The sequence below is a fragment of the Cibotium barometz genome, chromosome 23 (genome assembly GCF_041138505.1).
Source record: "Cibotium barometz isolate CiBa-2024 chromosome 23, ASM4113850v1, whole genome shotgun sequence".
NCBI lineage: Eukaryota > Viridiplantae > Streptophyta > Polypodiopsida > Cyatheales > Cibotiaceae > Cibotium > Cibotium barometz.
Window position 1 is genome coordinate 30,434,381 of NC_141068.1, and position 25,325 is coordinate 30,459,705.

General features: G+C 45.2%; 1 protein-coding gene across 2 annotated transcripts in view; it reads right to left on the reverse strand.

Annotated features, from left to right (window-relative positions):
* Positions 1-544: 544 nt before the first annotated feature.
* LOC147625842 (two-component system protein A-like) overlaps positions 545-25,325 on the reverse strand; it is a 40,550-nt gene continuing 15,769 nt past the window's right edge. The window contains exons 5-7 of one of the 2 annotated variants that reach the window (XM_086817419.1): positions 1,455-1,839; positions 965-1,368; positions 545-862 (exon numbers count right to left, since the gene is read on the reverse strand). In XM_086817419.1, coding sequence (XP_086673545.1) covers positions 1,081-1,368; positions 1,455-1,839 — 673 coding nt within the window. In that variant the 3' untranslated portion in view covers positions 545-862; positions 965-1,080. The remainder of the gene's footprint in view (positions 863-964; positions 1,369-1,454; positions 1,840-25,325) is intronic. The other variant, XM_086817420.1, reaches the window with a different exon arrangement.

Genomic DNA, 25,325 nt, shown 5'->3' on the forward strand with positions numbered 1-25,325 from the left:
AAGAGAAATGTGGGTTAGACTTGCTCTTTTCTCATCCTTATATTGATTTGCTGATTGGATTTATTTGTCCATGGAGTAGGGAAATGGTCTCCCAGCTGAATGTTGACTAGCTAGCCACTGCCCAAAAATGACAGCAAGATGTGTGGCCAACCCCAGCCAGACATGGATGGCCACTCCTCTCAATAGCCAATTACAGGGATATGCATATACAATCCTCAGAAGGCCCAGCTGTCCGTGGTAAAAAGAAGTTTTTGAAGCATTATCAAAAAGTTGCATGGGCTGCTGCTGTGGAGCCTGAACTTCATGTTTGTGAGTGGAGCAGTATGCAAAGGGGTTGGGTGCCCATCCCAACAGCACTCCCAACCATGCAATGGAAAGGTGGGGAAGAATGCCCAGCTAAGTGTAACCAGCCTTAGAAAACACCAGCACCTAATACTAGTGGTAGTGGACTGTGAAGCCTTGTGGCTCTAGTAAGTATTTTTGATAGGGCATGCACTTCTATACCTCACAGCTGAGAGGCGAGATAAAGCAGAAAAAATCAAGCTAACAGAAAACTAAAAGCGGGCCAAGGTAGCATTAAAAAAAATAACCTACTACAGTCCAGCTACAACACAAACTGTTTTATTCTCCTGGTATAGCCCCAAGATTCATTGAGACAAAACAAACTTCTTACAACAATTGTATGTAACCGAGAATTCTATCACTGTTAGAAAAGGATAAAAACTACAAACCTGTTTCAGTTTGTAAAAAACTAGTCTACAATACAAAGTGATTATAACAGATCTCCTGTACTCGCACAAACATGCATAAATGATAACCTGATGCACTTGTTGACATCCACTGGCTGGCTGCTTCCGTGGCCCTGAGCACAAAGTTGTAAAATAAGGACTTGTATTTTCAAAATGGGACTGTAAAATTTAAACGCTTATATAAAGCATAGATGTTACGAAGATGAATGGCTTACATGTTTCCCAAATTCTCGCAGCAAATTAAGTAGACATGGTTCTTCTGGCCAGTATGCTTGTGCTGTGTCATCTTGATCACATGGCAAGCACCCCTCCCCTTGTATAACTGTCAAGATCACTTCTTGCTCTTAATCACCGATGATGTCCAACCACCATTAGCACTTTGTGTTGACTGGGAGTCACATGTAAATACCGAGGAGCTTGGCCTTTGGTCCTCATCTTGTTTCTTTGAAATCAAGCCATAATTCTCGAGCAAATTCACAAGCTGGTGTCGAGATATGGGTTTTGTAAAAAAATCGTCTACACCAGCTGCTAAGAACTGGTTTCGATCACTATTCAAAGCATTTCCTGTCAATCCAACAATTGGAGACGTCACTCCCATCGAACGCAGCTGTCGAGTGGCCTGATTAACACATTAATCAAGTCATGTGTAAATCGTGTGGCAACAACGTTTGTAATGGGCATTGACAATTCATTTGGGTCTTTTACCTCATGACCATCCATGACTGGCATCTCCTTGTCGATTAGGATCATGTCGTATGATGCACCTTCACGTATCAGTTCCACTGCTTGTTTGCCATTTTCAGCATCATCACTGTCCACATTGAAACTATCCAGAAGCTTCCTTAGAATCTTCCGATTGAGCAGATTGTCTTCCACAATCAGAACCCTTGGGTTGTGCCATGGACAATTGGACGGTGGACTTCTGGAACATTGCCAATTACCCCTTGAAGTGGTAAAACAAGTGTGCAACTCTTCAGCATCTCTATCCTTTAAATATTTCACAAGCTGAAAAGGCATTGTGAATTCGAAAACACTTCCTTTGCCGACCTCAGAGAAAACCCCTATTTTCCCACCTGCCAGTTCAACAATCCTGTACAACGACTAAAAGCATTTGATAGTGCTACACATACACAAAGACACACAATGCCAAATAGAGGAAAACATATACAGAATAATGTCCAGTATCATGCTATGATAGCTTCTAAATGAAAGATGTATACAAGTCTATATACGAAGCCCGTGCATGTACACCCCCATTCTATCATTCCAAACACTGAGACAACTTCTCTTTCCAAGATAAATTACTAGCCTCAGACATACCTTCTAGTTTGCCACCTGCTCTCTCATCTCAGGACTGCACAACCACAAGAAGTAGCTGTCGTCGTAAAGAAGTGCAGGAAATTGAGTTTTGTTCTCTATCTCTTTTGTTTTGCAATCTGACCCCAGTAAAACACCCCCTCCCCTCTTAAAATATCCTTATCTGTCCACCCAAAAGGTAAACTACCTGAGGGGCCTGATGCTGAGCCAATGTACAAGCAGCCAGCCTCCGCCACCTCAACATCCTTGAACAAGATCACCTGGTGCCAAAAGCGGTGTTGAATCCCGATGTGCTTTGTTGCCACATGGTTCTTTGCAAGGTCATGCAACTCTAATTGTCACACTGCAATCAGTTTCTCTAGCTGATCCAAGACAACTGAACAGATTCTTGCAAGGAAAAATACCCTGTCAATGAGAGATGGTGTTCAACTCACCTGGCTAGCCAAAAATACAGTAGCTATCAAGGCTTTATCCAGAGTGTACATAAGTGCCTTTGATGAATCTAAGCTCTAGCATCCTTGCCTTTGAATAATTTTCAAAGGCTTAGTGGAGAACCTGCTAAGAATACTGATAAAAAGCTCTTATCCTGCCTTGCATTTGAAAGATAAATGAGACACCCGCTATGCTCAGAGATGCATGTAAGCACTCACATTATAACTCTCTTCTAGGGGCTGCCTGAAGAACCCACAGAAACGAACACCAACAAAATCCTCCCACAAGACACCTAACACTGCTCCAAGAGAGTCTGACCCATCAGTGGATAAGCCATCTTCTAATGAAAAAATTCACTTGCACTTTATGCTACCAAATGCCTGCTGAAATTAAACCAAGACATTAGTGCACGAAGCCAAGATCTATAATCTTGAACTTTAACTAACTCTTTTGATGATCCCACATGATGACAACATCATTGACATATGAGGACCATCAGCTTGCTACTCTTTCTAAAGGCATATAGATACACACAGCAGCTGCGAAAAATACATCTGTAACCCCCTAAAGTCATGTCCATATCCACCCTTTCAGCCCTTCTTATAACTTGTCTTATTGCAGCATGAAGGTTGGCAGCAATTCACCATGCACCTGCGGAGTCTTCAAAAACAGTTAACTGTTATCATGATTTTAAAGTTATGACACCACTCACAGAGGAAAAGCAGCCCATATACAACGTTGGCTTATTCATAAGGAAGAACTTTAAGGAGGACTAATGGTCTTGTTCAACCTACACATTGCTTCAGAAACCAACTTGGTGTCAATGACTTTGCATTATACTGGATGATAAAAAGGTCTAAAATGAAACCGGCCTCTGATAGAAACCAGAGTGCGGTAGACTAGCAGTCACCCGTCCACTTGTAGTCTAGATATGAAAACAGAAAAGATTGTGTGTTTGAAAGCAAAAAATTAAATACTTGATTCGTTTCAAGATGTATTTCCTAAAGAACTGCCATCGGACTAACCACCCGAAAGGACAATAGATCATCGTATTGAACTGGTCCCTGGTGCTCAACTTGTTAGTATTCCACCTTACAAGATGAGCCAAGTTGAGGAAGATGAGTTGGCCAAACAACTTGAAGATTATTTGAGGATGGGCCACATCCGTCCAAGTAAATCACCTTGGGGTGCACCTGTGTTACTCATGAGAAAGAAGGACAACACCTGGAGAATGTGTATAGATTACAAGAGATTAAACAAATTGACAATCAAGAACCGTTATCCTCTCCCTAGATCAGATGACGAAGTACTTTACAAAGATAGATTTGCGTACTGGCTATCACCAGATACGTATTCATGAAAGGTACGTTGAACGAACCGCCTTTCAGACTAGGTATGGCCATTACGAGTTTCTCGTATTACCTTTTGGGTTAACCAATGCTCCAGTCACTTTTCAGCAAATGATGAACGATCTTTTTCGTCAACACTTTGAGAAATTCGTGGTTGTGTCCCTGGATGATATTTTAATATATAGTCGTACTCTTGAGGATCACATTAGACACCTCACGATTGTATTAACTATTTTAAGACAGAATCAACTATATGCTATTTAAGTAAATGTGAGTTTTTTATGGCAGAAATCATTTACTTGGGACACAAGATTACAAGAGACGGGTTGAGCATTGACTATGACCAATTTCAGAAGGTTTTGGCTTGGCCTATACCGCAAACTGTGAAACAACTTTGCTCTTTTCTCGGTCTTGTTGTTTTTCTTCGGAAATCTGTGCGGGAGTACTCTCAGCTCACACTACCGATGACCGACTTGTTGAAAGGTCGTGGACGTAAGTCGAATCAGCCTATCACTTGGAATAACGATCTGGATATGGCCTTTAGACTTTTGAAAGATAAAGTCAAGGAAGCACCTATCTTAGCACTATCCGATCCTAGTAGGTCTATGTTCTTGAGACTGATACCAGTGACTGCAATCGAGACTGGTCTATTCCAAGATGGTAGACCTGTTGCTTTCGAGAGTAGAAAGCTGGACGACACTCAATCTCCTTGACCAACCCTTGAGAAGGAGCTTTATGCTGTCATTCACGCTCTCAAGGTTTGGAGACATTATTTATATGGCTCCAAGTTTGTGGTATTGACTGATCATCAATCAATTCAGTATGTGTGTGATGCAAATGATTTGAGAGGAAGGAAAGCTCGATGGGCTGAGTTGATGCAAGATTTTGATTTTGAGATTCGTTATCGAAAGGGGTCCATGAATAGTGTCGCAGATGCGCTTAGTCGAATTACAGAGGTGAATACTTGTCGTTCACCGAGATTTCTATTGACTTATTTCAGTCATTGAGAGGGCTTTGCAGGACTGATAGTTATTTTGGTCCATATTGGCAGAAGATCCAGGACGTGAGCTCATTGATTGACCCAGACTTAGTGACTGAGCAGCCTACCATTCAGGCTGCATGAGGCCAGTGGATGATTTGGAATGGTTTATTATTCCGTAATGACAAAAATTGGGTAACACATATCCCGGACATTAGGTCCAAGCTTCTTAAGGAGTGTTATGACGCCCCTTCTGTTGGACACCCTGGGGTACACAAGACATTAGCTTTAGTGAAACAAACTTTTTATTGGCCAAAGATGAAAGGGTATGTAGAAAATTATGTCCTCAAAGTGTTAGGTTTGTCAAGCAAATAAAGTTGAACGCTTTAGACAAGCTGGGATGTTGCATCCTTTGCAAATCCCAAGTAATAAATGGGAAAGTATTTCCATGGATTTTATTATTGGATTGCCAAGAACACGTCAAGGCCATGATTCTATTTGGGTTGTGGTGGATCGCTTGACAAAAATGGCTAGATTTTTACCAACACGGAAGATTAGCAAGGCAATTTATCGAGCAATTGTTTAGACTGTACGGGTTACCTCAGGACATAGTTAGTGATAGGAACTCTAAGTTTACAAGTGACCTTTGGAGGCTTGTTTTTGAGAAGTTGGAAACAACTTCTTCTTCTTCTTCTTTTTCAGAAAGGAGACTTCTATTAAGTATGAAAAATTTTATAAAATGGAGATTTCACACCAAGCAAGGTGGAGATCTCAACCAATCAAGAACCCTGTGCTGCCAATAGGGTCCCGAATGAGAGGATGTGAAAAAGATACCAATGTCCCACTCTCTCATAAACTGGCCGCGCTTCCTCTCCGCAGCCCTCGAAGATCCCTGGATTCTGGCCCAGGTAGCCATAATGGTGTGAATAATATCACTCCAAATAGTGCAAACACACTGAGAAACAAGAACGGGAGTACCCTCAATGGCCTCAGTGCATCTAGCCTTCTAGATATTCCAGGCTGAGATGCTAGCAATAATCTCCCAAGAACTGTCTAACCTCTGTGCCGGAGAGACAAAGTGTGAAAGTGGCAAATCCTGAAGACAACACTGTCGAGCAACTCCTTGCCTAACCATAATGGCCAAGCTCCTGTCAGTCCCCTCGAATCTCAACTCAGGCCCAGACTGCGTCAACCAAATGATAGAACCAAAAGAAATGATAGCATCCCTCTTAATCCTACCAAAGAGGTGTGCAATCGCAAACCAAACCTTCTCTGCTTCCCTGCATTCCCATAAACAATGGTAAACTGACTCTGAAACTCCTTCACATCTACGGCATGCTGGGCAAGCACCAGTAAAACAGACCTCCACTGATTGGTGGCCAGACCACCATGAAGGGAAACCCAGATAAAGGAGGAAATCTCTGGCTTCCTATAGGAATGCCACAATCTCCCCCAAAATACCCTCTGAATGTCAATTGAAATGCCGTAAGACTCCCAATGGGGTCTAAGAGTAGGAACACTCTCAACGTGTCCCAAGATAAGATGTCTAGCATTCTGCACCGTATAACTGAAAAAAGGCATGCTTTTCAAAGGGTTACAAGCATCCTTCCACTCCCACTCACCAGGGTCCCAATGCAAATGTCTGATAGGGTAGCCACCATAGAAACAAAGACTAAAACTCTTTATGATCATCCCTTGGGGGGGGGGGGGGGGGGGGGGGGGGGGGGGCAACAAAGACGTGCTTCCCTAACCTGCCAACAACTCTGACTGGACGAATCTGGGGACCCTCAATAAGGTCCTGCACATCACATCTCTCCAGCTGCCATCCATCCTGTACAAAAAAAAAGACCGGTACATCATCCTCCCTAGGCAAGGAGAGATCCATAACCTGAAGAGGAATACCTGTCCCAAAAAAAACCCCAAACCAAGAATGATGACGACCTTCCAAAAAGGATCCAGTAGTCTAGTGGTTGGGAATGGCTGCATCAAGTGCATTTCCATCAAGCCCTGACCAAAGAAAGTTCCGAATAAGGCAACGAAGCTGGCCAATGTAGCCCTTATGAAAAATCCAGCACGAAGCAATAAACCAAGCCCTGGCTAGCAAAACTTGGTTAACCACCAAAGCTCTAGAGGCCAAGTCGAGCTTCCTCCTACTCCAATGATGAAGTTTTCTTTTAATGCTTAAGAGCACTGGAGCAAACTGTTGTGCAAGGGAGATGTCAACGCCCACCTGACAACCAAGGTATCTGGCCAAAGCTCTAGAGGCCAAGTCGAGCTTCCTCCTACTCCAATGATGAAGTTTTCTTTTAATGCTTAAGAGCACTGGAGCAAACTGTTGTGCAAGGGAGATGTCAACGCCCACCTAACAACCAAGGTATCTGACAACCAATGATATTCAATCCCCCTTCCTGCTTAGGCTGCTTGATAATGGTTTCCCAGCAACTTTGGCCCTGGTGTGTGCATTTCCATCAAGCCCTGACCAAAGAAAGTTTTGAATAAGGCGACGAAGCTGGCCAATGTAGCCCTTATGAAAAATCCAGCACGAAGCAATAAACCAAGCCCTGGCTAGCAAAACTTGGTTAACCACCAAAGCTTCCTCCTACTCCAATGATGAATTTTTCTTTTAATGCTTAAGAGCACTGGAGCAAACTGTTGTGCAAGGGAGATGTCAACGCCCACCTGACAACCAAGGTATCTGGCAGAACATCCTCTCTCAATCCAAGTAAAACCAACATCTGTACCCCAATCTGCAAGAGGAGAATCACTGATCCAAAATCCAACTAATTTATGCCAATTGATAGTAGCTCTTGGTGCCAAACAGAAGGCCTCCAAGGCTGTCCGGAAAGCACATAACAAGTATGTGAAGCCTCAAGGAACAACGCCGTGTCATCTGCTAACTCAGAGTCCAAAAACTCTTCCTCTGTGCATAAAGGCAGCCTCAGACCCACAACACTAGGGGCAGCCCGAAGAAACCTGCTCATAGCCTCAGCTACAATGAGGTACAGTAAAGGGGCAAGGTGACAGCCTTGCCTCACCAAACGGGAAATCTGAAAACGCTCGGTGCGCCCCCCACAAGCTAAAACAGTGCTATGAGCCTCCCTATATAGGCAGGACACCCCTATGATCCAGTTTTGGGAAAACCCCATGTGTGCCATAGTGCCCTCCAAAAAATCCCAATCCACTCTGTCATAAGCTTTTTCAAAATCAAGCAAAAGAATGGCAAGAGGCTGCTGACTAGACTTTGCCCACTCGTTAGCTTCCCAGAAAGAAAAGATGTTATCAAATATACTCCTTCCTTGGAGGAACCCATTCTGTGCATCATGGATAGTCCTTTGGAGAATCGGCTGCAACCTTATACTCAAGGCTTTAGCTAAGATCTTATATGTAGATCCAAGGAGAGTGATGGGCCTCCATTGCTTGATGTCAGTCTTGTCCCCACTCTTGGGGATAAGGTGAATCAGCCCCTCCGTGAGGTATGGCGGCATCATACCCAACAACCACATTTCCTGAAGGACAACAGTGATAGCATCTCCAATATAATCCCAAAAAAGAATAAAGAAGGCGGGAGAAAGACCATCATCCCTTGGGCATGAACCCCTGGAAAGAGCATGCAGTGCGTGAAGGAATTCCTCCTTCGAGAAAGGGGCATCCAGGGAAGAACACACAGCATCTGTAATGAGCCTGGGCATGCACTCCCAAACTTTTTGCCGTGCCACATCTCTTGGAGGAGAGGGCACCTCCACAGTCAACAAAGACCGATAAAAATCTGTAGCAATACCCCTTACCTTATTAGGCTCAATCTGAACCTCACCCTGTGAATCCTGCAAGTACCTCACAGAATCCCTGCTATGGGAAGGCCCGTTGCTGAAAAAAACTCTTTGTTGCATCTGCCACCCATCTGAGTCCAAAAAGCCTCGTTCGCATGAAACGCGAACTCAGCCCTCCTGTCCATGGCCAACTGCAGCTCTGCTCTAACTGTGGTCAAGAGGTTTGTAATCCAAGATGCATGTGGATGCTTTTCATGTTCCCTCTGAAGAGCAGCAATCCTACGCTTAATAGTTCTCTCCTTTTCCAGAGCCTCCTTCTTCTTGGACAAGGTAGCACTATGATAATGATGGCTGGTCCTCTCAAGAGCCAGCGCAATATTATGACGAGGATCAGGACCGTCACAAGATCTCCATCTCTCTCTGGAGTTTGATCTCAAGGGAGATGTTAGCATCTAGATAAAGAGAGTCAGGGATACGGACACAGGGAGAGGCCGAGCGAGCCCCAGGATCCTTGAGACACAAAACGACGGGGCAATGATCGGATTTGGTGGTGCCAGGCATAATAGCAATGGTGTCTCCTCTGTCTAGGGACCAATCATCCACATAAAATCTGTCTAGACGTTCAAAGATGCTCTCATCCCCGCTCCTGCGGGTTATGCCAAGAGAAAGATAAGGAGTTTGGCCTTCTCTGGAAGTCATCCTCAGTCCAAAAATCCCTTCCAAAAAAAGAAAGCGTGAACCTCTCCCATGAGGTTCACTCCAAAGGGTGTAAACCCCCTTCACATCCACCCTTCTTGTCAGAAGGTTGCTCAACCATATTGAAGTCTCCTCCCACTATCCAATGATCAACTTGGGGAATGACATTTGTAATGGTGTCCCAAAAGGCCAACCTTTCACCTCTCACGTTAGGTGCATAGATATTCAAAATTCCCAATTTCTGACCCTCATCCATGATCAAGATCCATTGCGCTCTAGCAGGGATGATAACACCGTGCCCAATAACATGAGGCATAACAGATGCTGCCATTGAAATGCAAACACCCCCTCTAGTCCCAACAGTCGAAGACCAGAAGGTGTGGCCAGAAAGCATCTTACCCTCCTGTAACAGCAAGGTGAAGCTGGTCCTTCAGAAGGCGCTTCCTACCACGGGTGGGAAGCCCTCCAAGGCCCTGAATATTCCATGAGACGATTCTCACAGAAGAGAAGAGGTTTGACCCCCGATCTAAGAAGACGACGGGCAACCTGAGGACGCCTCTCATAATGCTGGAGGACGGGATAATCCATGGGGAAAAGTCCACTGACATGCCCTTGTCCGAGGCCCTGCACAGTACCTGCATATGTACGAGAAACCTGTGCGCCCTGCGGGGCATCAAGGGCAATGGCATCATGCTGAAAATCCTGCAATACATTATCCCCACTGCGCTGAACATCCTGCATATTGCCCCCTCCAAGTAGAGAGGACTCAACAACATCATCCTGATCTGATATATCATCTCCCTGCAAAGATGCATGAGCTGATACATCCCTCTGCCCAGAAACATCATCTATCTGAGGTACAAGATCCGAGGAGGTCTTCCCATCAATCGCACCAGGGGGCGGGCATGAGAAACAGCTCGCCACACCTAGCGGACTGTAGAACGGGAAGGATCCAAGGGAGGTGGCGCCTAAGAAGCACGCTTGCGAGGCTTCCTGCGACCCCGAGCCCGAGGGCAATCTCGAGCAAAGTGACCCTGTTGGTTGGAGCGAGGTCGGAAGGCAGAGCCGCCATGACCCAATCCTGAGCCTGGAGACGGGAAGGGTGAGATCCAAAGATTCTAGCAATGAGGGTCCTTTTGGAGTCTTTCTCGATTTTGGCGAAGAGGACCTCAAGCTCGGCTTCGGAAAAAACAATGGTTCGCTCGGCCGAGGGAGAATGATTAGCCATGATGCTAATCGAAGAAAAAGGCCGACTTGAACCCGGATGAGGAGCAATCTGAACCAAGGGGAAGAGGCAGGCAAGGAGGCGGAGGAAAGGAAGGGAGGGTGGAAAAGGGCAAAGCAAAAAGGAAAGGGAAGCAAGGGGGAGATGGTTGGACACACAGGCGAAGATGGGCAGGGGAAGGGCAGCACAACATGGACTGTGCAAAGGGATGAGGCGGAGGAAGGAGTGGAGGGGAGGCGAATCAGCACAAATAGGAGGGCGAAGAAGGGCGGGCAGAGGCAGGGGCGAACAGCGGTGGAGGGATGAGGTGAAGAAGGGCAGGTAGAGGGATGAGGCGAAGAAGGGCCGACAGAGGTAGGGGCGAACAGCAGTGGAGGAAGGATGGGAGGCGGAGGAAGGATGGGGGCGAAGCAGGCACAGAGGCAGAGGGGCACAGGTCAAGGTTCGGGGAGCTAAGCAGTCTTGTTCTTCAGTGAATTTTTTGTTGGAAACAACTTTGAATTTGAGTTCCTCAGATCATCCTCAATCTGATGGCTAGACTGAAAGAGTTAATCAGATTTTGGAGGATATGCTTCGTACATATGTCTCCAAAAGACAGAGTTCATGGGAGGATTATCTTCCTATGTTAGAATTTGCATATAATAGTACTAAGCATACGAGTACAGGTTTTAGTCCTTTTATGCTTATGTATGGTTTTCAACCTAGATCACCTGTTACAGTGGGATTTTCAGGACTTCAGCATGATGCAGCACGTAATTTTTTGCAAGGTATGCAAGAAATGCTACAAGTTGCGAAGGAATCTATTAGAAGTGCTCGAGACAGAGATAGCTTTTATTCTAATAGACATCGTTCACCCAGAGAGTTCTCTGAAGGAATGATGGTGTATTTGCGAGTTCCGAAAGATTCTGAGACTTTACGGACAGGTCCCCTAGATACTGTGGACCATTTCGTATTACACGACGGATTGGTTCACTGCTGGCATATGAACTGGATTTGCCTTCTCATGTGAAAGTTCATCCCGTATTTCATGTCAGTAAACTTAAGGAAGTACTGGGTAGAACAACAGACCAGTTAGTTACTCCTCAAGAAATCATATATGTCAAGGACATGAAATTTGTTCCACACGAACTGGAAAAGATCCTTGGATTTCGTGAAAGACGATTGCGTAATACACTTCTCACGGAATACAAGATCAAGTGAAAGGATCGTGTTGAGGAGGACGCTACATGGGAGACTTTGACTACCCTTCAGAGGGATTACCCTAGGTTTTTACTGAGCTCAGGAGTGAGCTCTTAGAGGAAGGGGAGTATGTCATGTGCACAGTGTGTATCTACCGTGTGCTACACGCACACAAGACTAGCTTCGAGGCTTGGGGAAGCTTGGAGCTAGGCAAGCTGATTGGCAAGCTGGGCTAGGGATAGACTAACGGGCGGCCACCCAAGTATGGACGAGCAGGCGCCCAAGTGTGGACGCCCGGTGACCGACCAAGAGCCTATAAAAAGGTGGCCAAGGTTAGTCAATAGCTCATAGAGTCTCGCGTGTCTTTGTGAGAGCTCTCTGGTCAGGAGCCTCGATCTAGTGCAGACGTGAATCTGCTTTATGCAGCCAAGGCCGGCAATAGTCTCGAGGCCCGCGAGGGTAGCTTCGTAGCGGTATGGGACGTCACGAGGTAGAGATTGGTCGGTACGTCCAGCTAGTTAGCTTAGCTTGTGGCTCGGTGGGGACAGCCAAGACTTGTGGGTTTTGCCCACGGCTGTCAAGGTTGGGAGGTGAGTTAGGCCTGCACCCCCTTCACGTTGCTTGGCTTTGTTTGCAGGTTTCGAGTCTTGTATCAGGAGCGTTCTACGAGGTGATCCTTTGGGGATTTGACAGTGGTATCAGAGCAAGCCTTGAGAACGAGCAAGTCGGTAGGTAGAGAAAAAAGAGGTCAAAGAAAAGATATGAGTTTGAGAAGACCATCTTGCTGTAAAACAACTCCAATGGCTAGGTTACTGGCATCGGTAATCACCTCGAAAGGATCATCCCATGATACCAACTTCAAAACTGGTGACTCATAGACAACTTTCTTCATTGCTTGAAATGCCTCTAAAGCCTTGCCTGTGAGATAGACACTTTTTGACGACGAGTTTTCATGCCCTTAAGCAAGTCGGTGAGAGGTGTTGCAAGGTCAGAAAACTTATCCATATGTGTACTGTAGGCTTGGCAAAGACCCACAAATGAGCGGATTTCCTGGGCTGTTTGGGGAATATTCCAACTGAGAATGGCCTGTACCTTTTCAGGATCGAGGCTAATACCTGATGAACTAATGATATATCCTAGGTAATGGATTTCCAATAATCCAAACTCGCTCTTCTTGGCATTAATAGGGAACTCGCATGGAATCTAGAAATGTGTCACGTGCACCCTGCACTGGGATACACAATGACACATTGGCATGATCATCAGTGCAAACATTTGTACAGAAGTAGTACCTTTTTCTAGGAATATTTGTCATACGTTGTGACCCCATTGTGAGTCCTCAGTCCAACGACAATCAGGCACAAGCTATGTAGGTCAATCTCCTAGCCATAGAGGTCAGTCTGGAGTCAGTCCTCTTAACCCACTTGGAGAATTCATCAAATAGAGCATGTAGCAGCCAGCCATAGCAGGTAATGTCATTAGCAAGTTGGTAGAACATTGTAGGTTTGCATATGGGCCAGCCAAAGGACCAGTCCATGGTGTCATCAGCCTGTCCAAGGGCTGTTCACAGCCCTGGACAGGAGACAGGACCAGCCAACAGGTATCTGGGGCCACTAGGCTCCAGTTGGCCAGCATTCACAGCAAGCAGGCAGTATATGTGAACATATGCAGCAGTCAGCCAGCAGGTTGTCAATCGGCCAGCATTAAATGTCATGCCTAACATTTAATGTTAGCGCTAGCATTTAATGCTAGTGTTGGCAATTTTTTGTCCAAGATGAATTGGCCGACAGCATTTATCTGGACTGACCAGCAGCCTAAAGCTATTGGATCTTGTTGGTTGACCAGTTGGTCTTCAACGGAGAGTCCGGATGATATATTTTGTAAACAATGGACTCAATATTTTGGAGGATTATGATCAGTAATACTATGAATTCATGGAAAGATTGTTTTAAAGACAGCCGAATCTGTTATAATGGCAATTTCATATTGGGTGTGTAAGTGGTATGCCTACCTTAAATTTTGCTTGAAGCGCCAGTTAGGGGGCCTGGGAACTCTTCTGTGCTTGGCGGAAGCATATTTTGCTTTGGTGTGTTGCTTTGGAAGCTTTGTGCCTCCATAACTTCTTGCTGGCTTTCTTCTTGATGCGATTTCTCTCCCGACATGGTGGAGGCCTGGGTGTTTTTTCCAGACCACAGCTTTACCATCCATCGGATGCTCTCACTTCTTTAGGTAGCCGAGTTGGGTCACCAACCTGATGCTCTAATACCAATGTTACATGCGCTCAGGTTGATCGTGGTAACACACAACAAGGCCTTCTTTATACCTTTACGTGGTGAGATCTTTAGCACAGAGTAGAGAGAGAAGAGAATAGAAGTGAAGTAGACGACATAGTATTGGGTCCCAATTTACACCCCCTCGCTGGCGCCTGCAAGCAGGAGTATTTGCTTATATTACTTCTTTGGAGAATGCTGTACAATGCTTGAGAAAAAGCGATATGACTACCCAACGCAAGGACGAGGAAGACCGTACGTCGGCTGAGTATCCACCAATATGAGGCACTGCAGAATACTCTTTGGGCCACTTATGCAAGTCTAGATAGCTGTAGGACTGCACATATGCTAACTGATTGTTGAAGAGGAGAGGCATCGGAGAGCGAGCTAGAACAATAGTTATCCTAGTTACTCCGGTCTGGATTTATTCAACCTTTCTCCTCCCCATTTGCCACTCCCATTTTGTTTGTCCAAAAGAAGGATGAGACTGCATACTTATGTGTGGATTACAAGGCGCTCAATAAGCTAACAGTTAAGAATAGATTCCCCATGGGGAGGAGCTTGTGTCCATGGTCTTGGACCAGGAGGAACGATTCACGAACCCTCCTCAGGGTGGAGGTTCGGAGGCCCTAACTGGCCAACGGTCGAAAGGCCGTAACATGGGCAAAGGGAAGGCTTCATCGGAGAAGTCTTCTGAGAAGAAGTCCGTTACTGACCGCGAGAAACTAAAGGCAGAGAGGACCTGTAATGATTGTGGCGAGAAAGGCCACTATTGGAGGCAGTTGTTAGATATGATAACTAAGCTATGAAGATTGATCAAAACATACTCAAGGTGGATCAAAGATTGTACAAGACATCATGAATTTGAGGGACAAAAATTGGTATATGCATTGATATGAGATTAACACAAGAAGACACTAATTGTGATTAGACATGAACCAAACTTACATAATCACTTGATCACGACTTATACCTTATTTAGAGACTCCTCTACCCTATTTTTAGTTGCATGAGTTGCATGAACAACATGCACCAACCATTTGTAGGCTTAAACACCAACCACTGACCACTAGCCTATCAACCACATATTAATTTGGACTAAGGAGTTGGGATTACATTTATCCAACAATCCCCCCTTAAGACCAACTTCTTACAAAACATGAATCAAGTCTAAGAAACCTCCTTGACACAATGAGTAAGAGTCCCCCCTTAACAACAACATAGGGTAGTGTACTCTCCTCTATAACTCGTCAAGTTGGAACAACATAAGTCTTGACTCAACCACATACATGACATATTCTAAAAAGCATACTCCTCATCTACATCTTTTATACTGAGACTAGAACAAAGATTTGTTTCTTCTTGTTGGTTGACTTCTTCAACCACATGTGCCTTTACTTGCTTTTGATCTTTTTGGTAGCACTTTGAGGATGGATGATTCGTCTTTCCACAATACTCACAAGGATGTTTGGAAAAACAATCCTTCGTAAGATGATTTGTACGACCACAAATAGTACACTTCTTCTTTGCCGATGTCGTAGTAACAGTATATGCATAAGGATCTATCACATCCTTTGTAATCTTCTTGTCTTCTTCCTGTAAAGAATTTATGATACTTTCCAAAGAAGGGACTGGCTCCTTCTCTTTAAGTACTGTCACAATTTGTCTAAAGCTTGAAGGTAAGCTTTTGAGCAGGATAGCAATAGCATCTTCTTCAGGAACAGGAGATTTAACATAAACTAACTGTGTCATTAAGCTCTTCAACCTGTTAATCAAAGCTGCTAAATTTTCATTACTCTCCATAGTTAGATCAAAGAGTTGCATCTTCAAACTGATCTTGGAATGCTTTGCCTTTGCACCAAAAGTACGTTCTAATAATTCCCAAGCTTCCATAGCTGACTCAACATCATCAATATAATGAATAAAATCATCTTCTAAAGCAATAATGACAATACCAAGTGCTTGTTCATCTTTTGCTTGAAGTGCAGTCGTTGTAGCTCTTGTAACTGCAGCAGAAATACCAGCTTCATCTTCAGTAAGTGACTTGACCATACTCCACAGATTTTTCTTCATGAGGTAGCCCTTCACCTTGATTTGCCAGGTATGGAACCCAGTTCCGTTGAATTTGTCGGGGAATTTGGAACTCATGATGATAAAATATGATGATTAATGTTGAGAACTTGCTCACATAGATGATTTAAGCCCAAATAACAAAAATATCATCAATATAACTCAAAATTGATATCACCATATACTTGGAGCAGAAACTGCAAAAAAGGAGGGCGACTGGAAATTTGCTCCGTACAGCAGCTACAGTGCACCAAATATCACAAGATTTGATATGCACAATCTTCACTTGATAGTCTTGCTACACCTCAAAGGAATTGGCGCAATTCGAAGCGATGAGGGAGAATTTCTGCGCTGAACCAAAATCGACGTGCGCTGATGGCGATGAGAAATTCGCCCTGCTGCGATGGAATAGCTTGGATTTGTAGCATGCTTGGAAGTTAATCTAAGAGCCTATATCAAAAGATTAGGGTATGATCAACTCAGGTACACACATGGAATCAAACTACAGCAAGGGGTTCAAACAGAAAAAACTGGCTATGGTGATTAAGAAATTGATTAGGTTTTTTTTTTATAAACTAAGCCTAATTGAGTCAAGCTCTAATACCAAATGTTAGATATGATAACTAAGCTATGAAGATTAATCAAAACATACTCAAGGTGGATCAAAGATTGTACAAGACATCATAAATTTGAGGGACAAAAATTGGTATATGCAGAAAATTGATATGAGATTAACACAAGAAGACACTAATTGTGATTAGACATGAACCAAACTTACATAATCACTTGATCACGACTTATACCTTATTTAGAGACTCCTCTACCCTATTTTTAGTTGCATGAGTTGCATGAACAACGTGCACCAACCATTTGTAGACTTTACACACCAACCACTGACCACTAGCCTATCAACCACATATTAATTTGGACTAAGGAGTTGGGATTACATTTATCCAACAGTAGTGTCCCAAGCGGAAGACCGAGAAGGGTGAAGATTCCTCAGCAGCAATCATAAAGACTCCGGCTTTTGTGCACCTGGAGGTGATGGACACCGATGTTTCATTTTCTTCAGGCAGGGGGGAGGTTGGAGGATTCTCCACAACGGATACTCGGGAGTGGATTCTGTTGGGGTAAAGGCGTTATGCCCACCCTTATAGTGTGTACAAGCCCATAAGTTATAGTACATAGTACACTTAGTACTTTTAATGTACTAAGTGCACTATGTGTACTAGTGCAATATACATGTGTGATAGGGGAGTCACACACTCATGCTTTTCATGAGTTGACTTATCCCCACAACTCTCTCTCTCTCTCCCTTGTTTCTCTGTGTATGTCTCCCATGAATGAACTCTAACCCTAATTCAGTTTCTCCCATCAACTGGTATCAGAGCCCTTAGTGATCCCTCCCTTCCTCTTCTCATACGTGTAGTGCTATCCATTAGGTGGCGGGCGTTGCATCACACGCAGGCGAAGACGTCCAGGCGCTAAGCGAAGACGTCCATCATCAGAGTCAGGCGCAGCAAGGCAGTGCAACAGGCAGCAACTTCAGGCGTGTAGAAGGCACTTTAGCGTGAACGAAGGCAGCAGCAAAGCGAAGCACAAGGTGGCGAGCTTTAACACAAAGCGTCGACTTCAAGCGTGAGCGAGCGCTGGGCGTAGATGCGCTAGGCGAAAGCAACACAATCGTGTAGGCGTCGAGCGTGGAGCACAGGCGGGCGTTAAGCGAAGGCGAAGCTGGATACGAGCTTGTAAGCGGGTGTGTAAAAGCATCATTGGTATACGCGGGTGTGTATACGCAGGCGGAGAAGGCTGCATATCACAACCGGCGACACACACAACAACCGCAGGGGGCCCTTTCGCTCGCTTGGGAATTGGTGGCTGAAGCAATCGACGCCTTCGAACAACCCACGCAGCCCAACAAGGGCTACCCAACCGGGCTGCCTAGGATAATCCACGCAGCCAGCCCACGTGGCTGCCCAAGCTGCCCACAGCCAGCACACGGGGCTGCCCAGCTGCTCCAGAAGCTGCCTAGCGCCGAAGTCGCCGCCACCACCGCCTCCATCTCAGCCTGCAAATCAAGAAACTCAGAAAAATCAGAAATTTCAGAGGTATTTGCCTTCAATATTTTGGGAATTTCTTATCAATTCAAGCAATTGAGCAGGTACAGGTGCCCAAATTGCTCAATTTTGAGCAAAATTGGCAAAATTGGGTGACATTGGTCACAATCAGGATAAATTTGCAGGAAATTGGTCAAATCAGGATCAATTTGCAGGAAATTGGTCACAATCAGGATCAATTTGCAGGAAATTGGATGTCGAAATTTGGGGCTTTTGATGTAATTGTGCAATTAAGCACTCATACATGCTGTATGATGTGAAAAATCGCACATTTGGGCAAATTGCAGCAAATCGCAGCAAATCGCAGTGCAAATCAAGGGGCTTTTGTGCCGATTGAGTTGATTTGCATGCAGGCGATCGCATTTGATGCTGTGGATAATGTGTTGATGCCTTACAAGCACTCAATGTGCCTGTAAATCAAGGGGCTTTCATGTATTTGATGTATATGTGGCCAGGGGAAGCATCGTGAACACTCTGGATGCCTTCATGTGCGTCAATGTACCATGCATGATCAGAAATTGATCTCAAATCAAGGGGCTTTTCAAGTTTGTATGCTTGTTGAGCTTGGCAAAGCAGCAGGCAAGACATTTATGCCTTGAATCCTCAGAAATCAGCTTGCAGTCAAGGGGCTTTTGCCCAATTTCTGTTCGGGACTGTTTTATGCAGTTTACAGGACTGTAAAAGTCTGATTTTTACTCATTTGGACAGCCAGGAGAGCATTTATTGCTATTGTACCTGCTGGTACAGTTTTGGTACAGATTTGTACATGTTTTGGCATGGCTGTACACTGTTTTGAGTGACCAAAAGATTCAATTTCAGCTGCTGAAATTGCCGGTACAGGTTTGGTACATCATTGGTGAGCGCTTAGTACTGCTGTACAGTACTTTGGAAGGGCAAAAGAGCACATTCAAGGTGCTGTCCAAAATCTGCAGCAACCAGATTTTGGTGTTTTCATCACATAAAGTGGGAGAAAAGTTGCATTCTTGCTTCCGCAGTGGGAGATAAAGCTTGGGAGAACATTTGTGAGCACTCTGTGTGCTTTTAGTGCAGTGTTTGCACATTTGCAGGGAGTCAGGCATTGACAGGTTGCATTTTGTTATGGCAACCACAGGTGAGAGCTCTTCATTGCTTCACATCAAGAAGCTTGAAGGCTCGCAGAATTATGATATTTGGCAAACCCAGTGCTACAATGTGTTGCTTCAGAAAAAGCAGCACAAGCCTATCAAAGAAAGGGGTGTGATGCCCGCTTCTCTTACTGCTGAAGAGTGGGAAGATATGGATGAGCTGGCAAGATCTACTATCATGTTGTCTGTGTCAGACTCATTACTTTTCAGCATTCGTGAAGAGAAGACAGCTTGGGGAATGTGGCAGAGATTGCAGGACTTGTATGCCCAACAAAGTGCCTCAAGCAAAGTGTATTGGTTGAAGAAACTCATAGGTCTTCAGATGAAGGAAGGGGCATCTATGACAGCCCATCTCAATGAGTTTAATGGTATTGTCAGCCAGGTCATTAATCAAAAGTTGGCAATGGACGATGAGTTCAAAGCCACTTTTCTGTTATGCACTTTGCCAGAGAGTTGGGACACATTCAGGACAGCCACTAGCAATTCGCATGCTATGCTGTCATATGCAGATGTTGAGGGTGCTCTTCTTCAAGAAGAGATGAACAGGAAAAACAACTCTGTTGGAAAGTCCAATGCAATGAATGCACGTGGGAGATCCCAACAAAGGGGTAAAAGCCAAGAAAGGGGAAGGAGCAAGTCTCGCTCCAAAAAGGATTTGGAATGCCATTATTGTGGCAAGAAGGGACACATCAAAAAACAATGCTACAAATGGAAAAATGATCAAAAAGAAAAGGGAAAAGGCAAAGACAAGGAGAAAGATGAAGCCAAAGATGTAAAGCCAAAGGGCAAAAGTGGAGTCAAGATCGAAGAAATCAATGTGTCACATGCAGGTGGCAGTGAGGATGAGGTCCTATTTACGTCTTCACTTGATGCCCATTCACTTCTTACAGGTGGTCATGGTATGCACTCATGGATCATTGATTCAGGTGCCTCCTTTCATGTCACAGGTTGCAGAGACTTGTTTGTCAGGTATACTGCTGGCAATGAAGGAGTGGTTTATTTGGGTGATAACCATGCATGCAAGATTCTTGGCAGAGGTGATGTGAGGCTTGTATTTTCAGATGGCTCACAGCTTATGCTCCATGATGTCAGGCATGTGCCTGAGATCAAGAAGAATCTGCTTTCTACTGGACAGCTTGATGATGCTGATTATGTTACCACATTTGGTAGTGGAAAGTGGAAAATTAGTAAGGGCTCACTGGTTGTTGCCAGAGACTCTAAGGTGGACACTCTTTACTTTATGCATGCAGGTGTTTGTCACCATGCTAATGTAAATGCAACCGAGCTGCCGGAAATTTCTATGTGGCATAGCCGGTTGGGACACATGAGTGTCAAGGGAATGGAGCAATTGTCTCGTTTGGGTTACTTGCCTTCTCTAAAGTTTTCAAGTTTTCAGTTTTGTGAGCATTGTATATATGGTAGGCAACTACAGTGCCCCCACAAGAAAGCTCTTGGACAGAAAGATGCTCAGTTAGAGCTTGTGCATACAGATGTATGTGAGATGCCTCAGCTTTCTTTGGGAGGGGCAAAATATTTTGTGTCATTTATAGATGATGCCACACGCAAGGTGTGGGTTTATCCTCTTCGTTTGAAGAGTGATACATTCTCAGTGTTTCAGAAGTTTGTTGCTCTTGTTGAGAATCAAACTGGCAAAACACTGAAGGCTTTGCGTTCCGACAATGGTGGAGAGTATATGTCCAAACAGTTTCAGGACTTTTGTGATGCTAAAGGCATCAAGAGGGAGCTCTCTACTCCTTATGATCCTCCACAAAACGGGACAGTAGAGAGGATGAACAGGACCATTCAGGAGAAGGTCCGTTCTATGTTGTCACATGCTGCACTACCTCATGGTTTTTGGGCTGAAGCTGTTATGACAGCCGTTCACCTTATAAATAGGTCACCGAACACGAGGCTTGGTGGGAAAGTGCCAGAAGAAGTATGGACAGGGAAGCCTCCGTCATACAAGCACTTGAGAGTGTTTGGTTGCGTTGCGTACGTGCACATACGCAGGGAAATGCGCACCAAACTTGATCCCAAGTCTCACAAATGCATATTCCTAGGATATGGTGACAGAGGTGAAATGGGGTATAGACTTTGGGATCCCATGAATAGAAAGATCATACGCAGCAATGATGTCATTTTTGATGAAACATGCATGTATAAGGAGCCTGCAGGGCAACAGGAGCCTAACAGAGTCATCTTTGATGATGATGGACATCATGGACAACAACAAAGGGCTGTAAATCAGCCATTACAGCAGGAAAACCAGCCCTTAAATGGTGCTGAAAATGGTCCAAATGGACAGCCAGATATGGCAGAAGATATCCCTATGGATATACCACAGTTGGAGGATATACCGGGCATGATATTTCAGCCTTATGGCATGGAACAGGAGCCACCAATGGGTGATATGCAGGCTGGACAGCAACCTGCAAATGATGGTCATTGGGTACGGAGGTCCACAAGACCCTCCAGAGCCCCTGACAGGTTTGTTCCAGGGGTTGACTATTTGATGCTTACTCACTGTGGGGAGCCCTCATGTTATAAAGAGGCTTTACAGAGGGCAGACAAGGCTCTATGGGAGCGTGCCATGAAGTCAGAGATGGATTCTCTGCATAAAAATGGAACTTGGAAGTTGGTGCATTTGCCTGCAGGCAAGAAGGTTTTGCCATGCAAGTGGGTTTACAGGCTCAAAGTTGCACCAGATGCAAAGCCAAGATACAAAGCCAGGTTAGTGGCTAAGGGCTTCAAGCAGGAATATGGTGTGGACTTTGATGAGATCTTCTCTCCAATGGTCAAAATGACCACACTTAGAGCTGTATTAGCTTTGGTTGCACATGATGATCTGGACTTGATTCAGATGGATGTGAAGACTGCTTTTCTTCACGGTGATCTCCATGAGGAGATATATATGCAGCAGCCAGAGGGTTATGCAGTGAGTGGAAAGGAGAAGCTTGTATGCAAGCTGAAAAAGAGTCTTTATGGGCTCAAACAGGCACCACGGGAATGGTATCACAAATTTGATACATTCATGAAATCTCAGAAATTCAGGAGAAGTGACATAGATCACTGCTTGTACACCAAAAAAGCTTTGGATGGCAGTCTCTTGATTCTCATCTTGTATGTTGATGATATGTTGATTGCCGGGAAATCTCGTAAAGAGATGGATGCCTTGAAGCAGAGGCTGCATCAAACCTTTGATATGAAGGATTTGGGTGATGCAAATCACATCTTGGGTATGCGGATACTTCGGGACAGAAATCAGCATGTGTTGTATTTGTCTCAGAAGGAATACATTGGCAAAGTCTTGCAGAGGTTCAATATGGACGGGGGGAAGAAGGCTAGTACTCCTTTGCCTCCATATGTGAAACTCAGTGCTATGGACAGCCCACAGTTAGATAGAGACAGGGCTGATATGGCCAAGATTCCGTATGCTTCAGCTTGTGGCAGTCTCATGTATGCCATGGTTGCTACTAGGCCGGACATTGCATTTGCAGTGGGAGTGGTTTCTAGATACATGGCCAACCCTGGCAAGAAGCATTGGGAAGCAGTGAAAGGTGTCATGAGATACCTGAAGGGCACACAGGATTTGTGCATTTGCTTTGGCAAACAGGATGCATTAGTGCATGGTTACACGGATTCGGATTATGCCGGTCATCCAGATAACCGGAAGTCTACTACCGGTTATGTGTTTACATTCACAGGAGGTGCTGTGTCATGGATATCCAGGATGCAGAAGTGCACTGCCTTATCTACTACAGAGGCCGAGTATATTGCAGCCACAGAGGCTTGCAAGGAGGCATTATGGCTATCTCGGTTAGTGGTTGATTTGGGCTATACAGGGGATATTCCATTGTTGCATTGTGACAGTCAGAGTGCCATCCAGTTGGCAAAGAACCCTGTCTTTCATGCAAAGACGAAGCATGTGGATGTGAAGTATCACTTCATCAGAGAGGTGATAGAGAACAAGCAAATTCAGCTTGTTAAGATTCATACGGATGACAACCCGGCTGATCTGTTGACAAAGAGTTTGCCTCCGGAGCGGTTTGCTCATTGCAGACACTTGATGGGCATTGGATGAGGCCAGTTTCAGCCTTGATATGGCCTTGTATATTATCATGTACATGCTGATTTTTTCTTTTCCTTTACTTAAGGGCACTTTGCCTTTAAGTGGGAGGTTGTTGGGGTAAAGGCGTTATGCCCACCCTTATAGTGTGTACAAGCCCATAAGTTATAGTACATAGTACACTTAGTACTTTTAATGTACTAAGTGCACTATGTGTACTAGTGCAATATACATGTGTGATAGGGGAGTCACACACTCATGCTTTTCATGAGTTGACTTATCCCCACAACTCTCTCTCTCTCTCCCTTGTTTCTCTGTGTATGTCTCCCATGAATGAACTCTAACCCTAATTCAGTTTCTCCCATTAGATTCTAGACAGTGGTGCTTCCAGGCACATGACTCCTTCCCGTTCAAATTTACAGGATCCTGCAAGTATTCTGGTCACATTCTTACAGCGGATACATCCACTATCCCAGTTCACAGTGAGGGCTGCTGGGCACAGCCTTTGCCCACATTCCAAGGGCTGGGCAGCCTGTATGGGCTGCCCCATACTTGCCCTACAGCCATGTAAAGGCTGTAAACTCCTGGAATCTGCCTTATTCTTGCCCTAGGGCTGTCCTACAGCCCCTCCATGGCTGGTGGTTTCAGCCTGGGCCTTCCTGGCCCTCATGGGGGTGGTTCCACACCATTCCCATGCCTACACTAAGATCCGGGGTAGCCCTATGGACTGGCCCCTTGTCCGAAACACTAACTACTCAGTGATCTGGCATCTGGTACCATACCAGATACACAGAATCACTGACATCATTCTAGAGGGAGACTCACAGCGCGGACTGGCATTGTTTCATGTGCAGGACAGTGCACACCTGACCTTAGACTCCTGTGCAGGACAATGCACACCTGACCTCGGACATCTGAGATGGATCCCTGGCTGACTCGTCCCGGACTGGGCTCACATGGGACCAGTTCACCATCCCAGGTCCTGCACCTTCTGTACAGAAATGTCTACGTGGCATCCAAGTGCGGGATGCACGTGACATCCCATATGCTTGTATCCGATGTAGCTTATAAGGCTCCCTTTGGGGTACATTGTGGATTACAATTGTGACTCTTCTTAGCCACGTATACCATAGCAAAAGTCACTGTTGGTTTGATGTATCTTTCAACAATTGAGGAGTTTTTTATTTCTAGTTGGAAGAGAGGAACACAGCAAAGAGTCTCCACCTCACGGCCCCCCCTTGCTTCCCTCTCACCCGGTCCCCCACTCCCCCCTTACCGACCACTCCCGGTAGCCCTTGTTGTTGGCGGATGCTATCCCATAAGAGAAAGGTGGTTGTGGGGTGGCCGTCAAGCACAACAGGCATGGACTTTGAGTGCAGCATGTGGCCATCCCCGAGAGAAGAGGAGCAAAAGTCATCACATTGTGTAGCAGAGAGTAGAGCCCAGGGGTCATCAACAGAACAGAGCAACCCGAGCTTGGTGGTGGACGTCGAAGAGCACATCAAAGCACGATAGAGCTAGTCACCAGAGAGCAGAGCGGGCAGTGGCCATTCTCAAGCACAGCAAAGACCGTTGATGTAGTGCTTGGTGGATTTCGTCAAAGCAAAGAGAAGAGGCTGGGGATGGCCATTAGAGAGCATAGCTTGCGGTTGTAGCAGCGCTTAGCTAGAGTACAGTCATTAAGCATGCAACATAGTTGCAGGTGTGCAGCAGAGCTAGACGGCTACATCTGTAGAAGAACCCGCAATCACTAGGCAGCGGCATCTATAGCAGCTCCCCACGGCAGCAGCCACCGTTGTCAAACCGTGCTCGCCAAGAAGAAAACACATTAAAATTTTAAAAGAATCCCTAACCCTTAAGCCTTAGCCCAACCACCCCCCGGACCCCCTCTCTCTCACTGGCGCCACCTCCCTCTCTCCTCTCCACCATGCAACTTCCTATGGCCAACCTAATGTGCTTTGGCTGCTTTTGAAGAATAAGGCTAT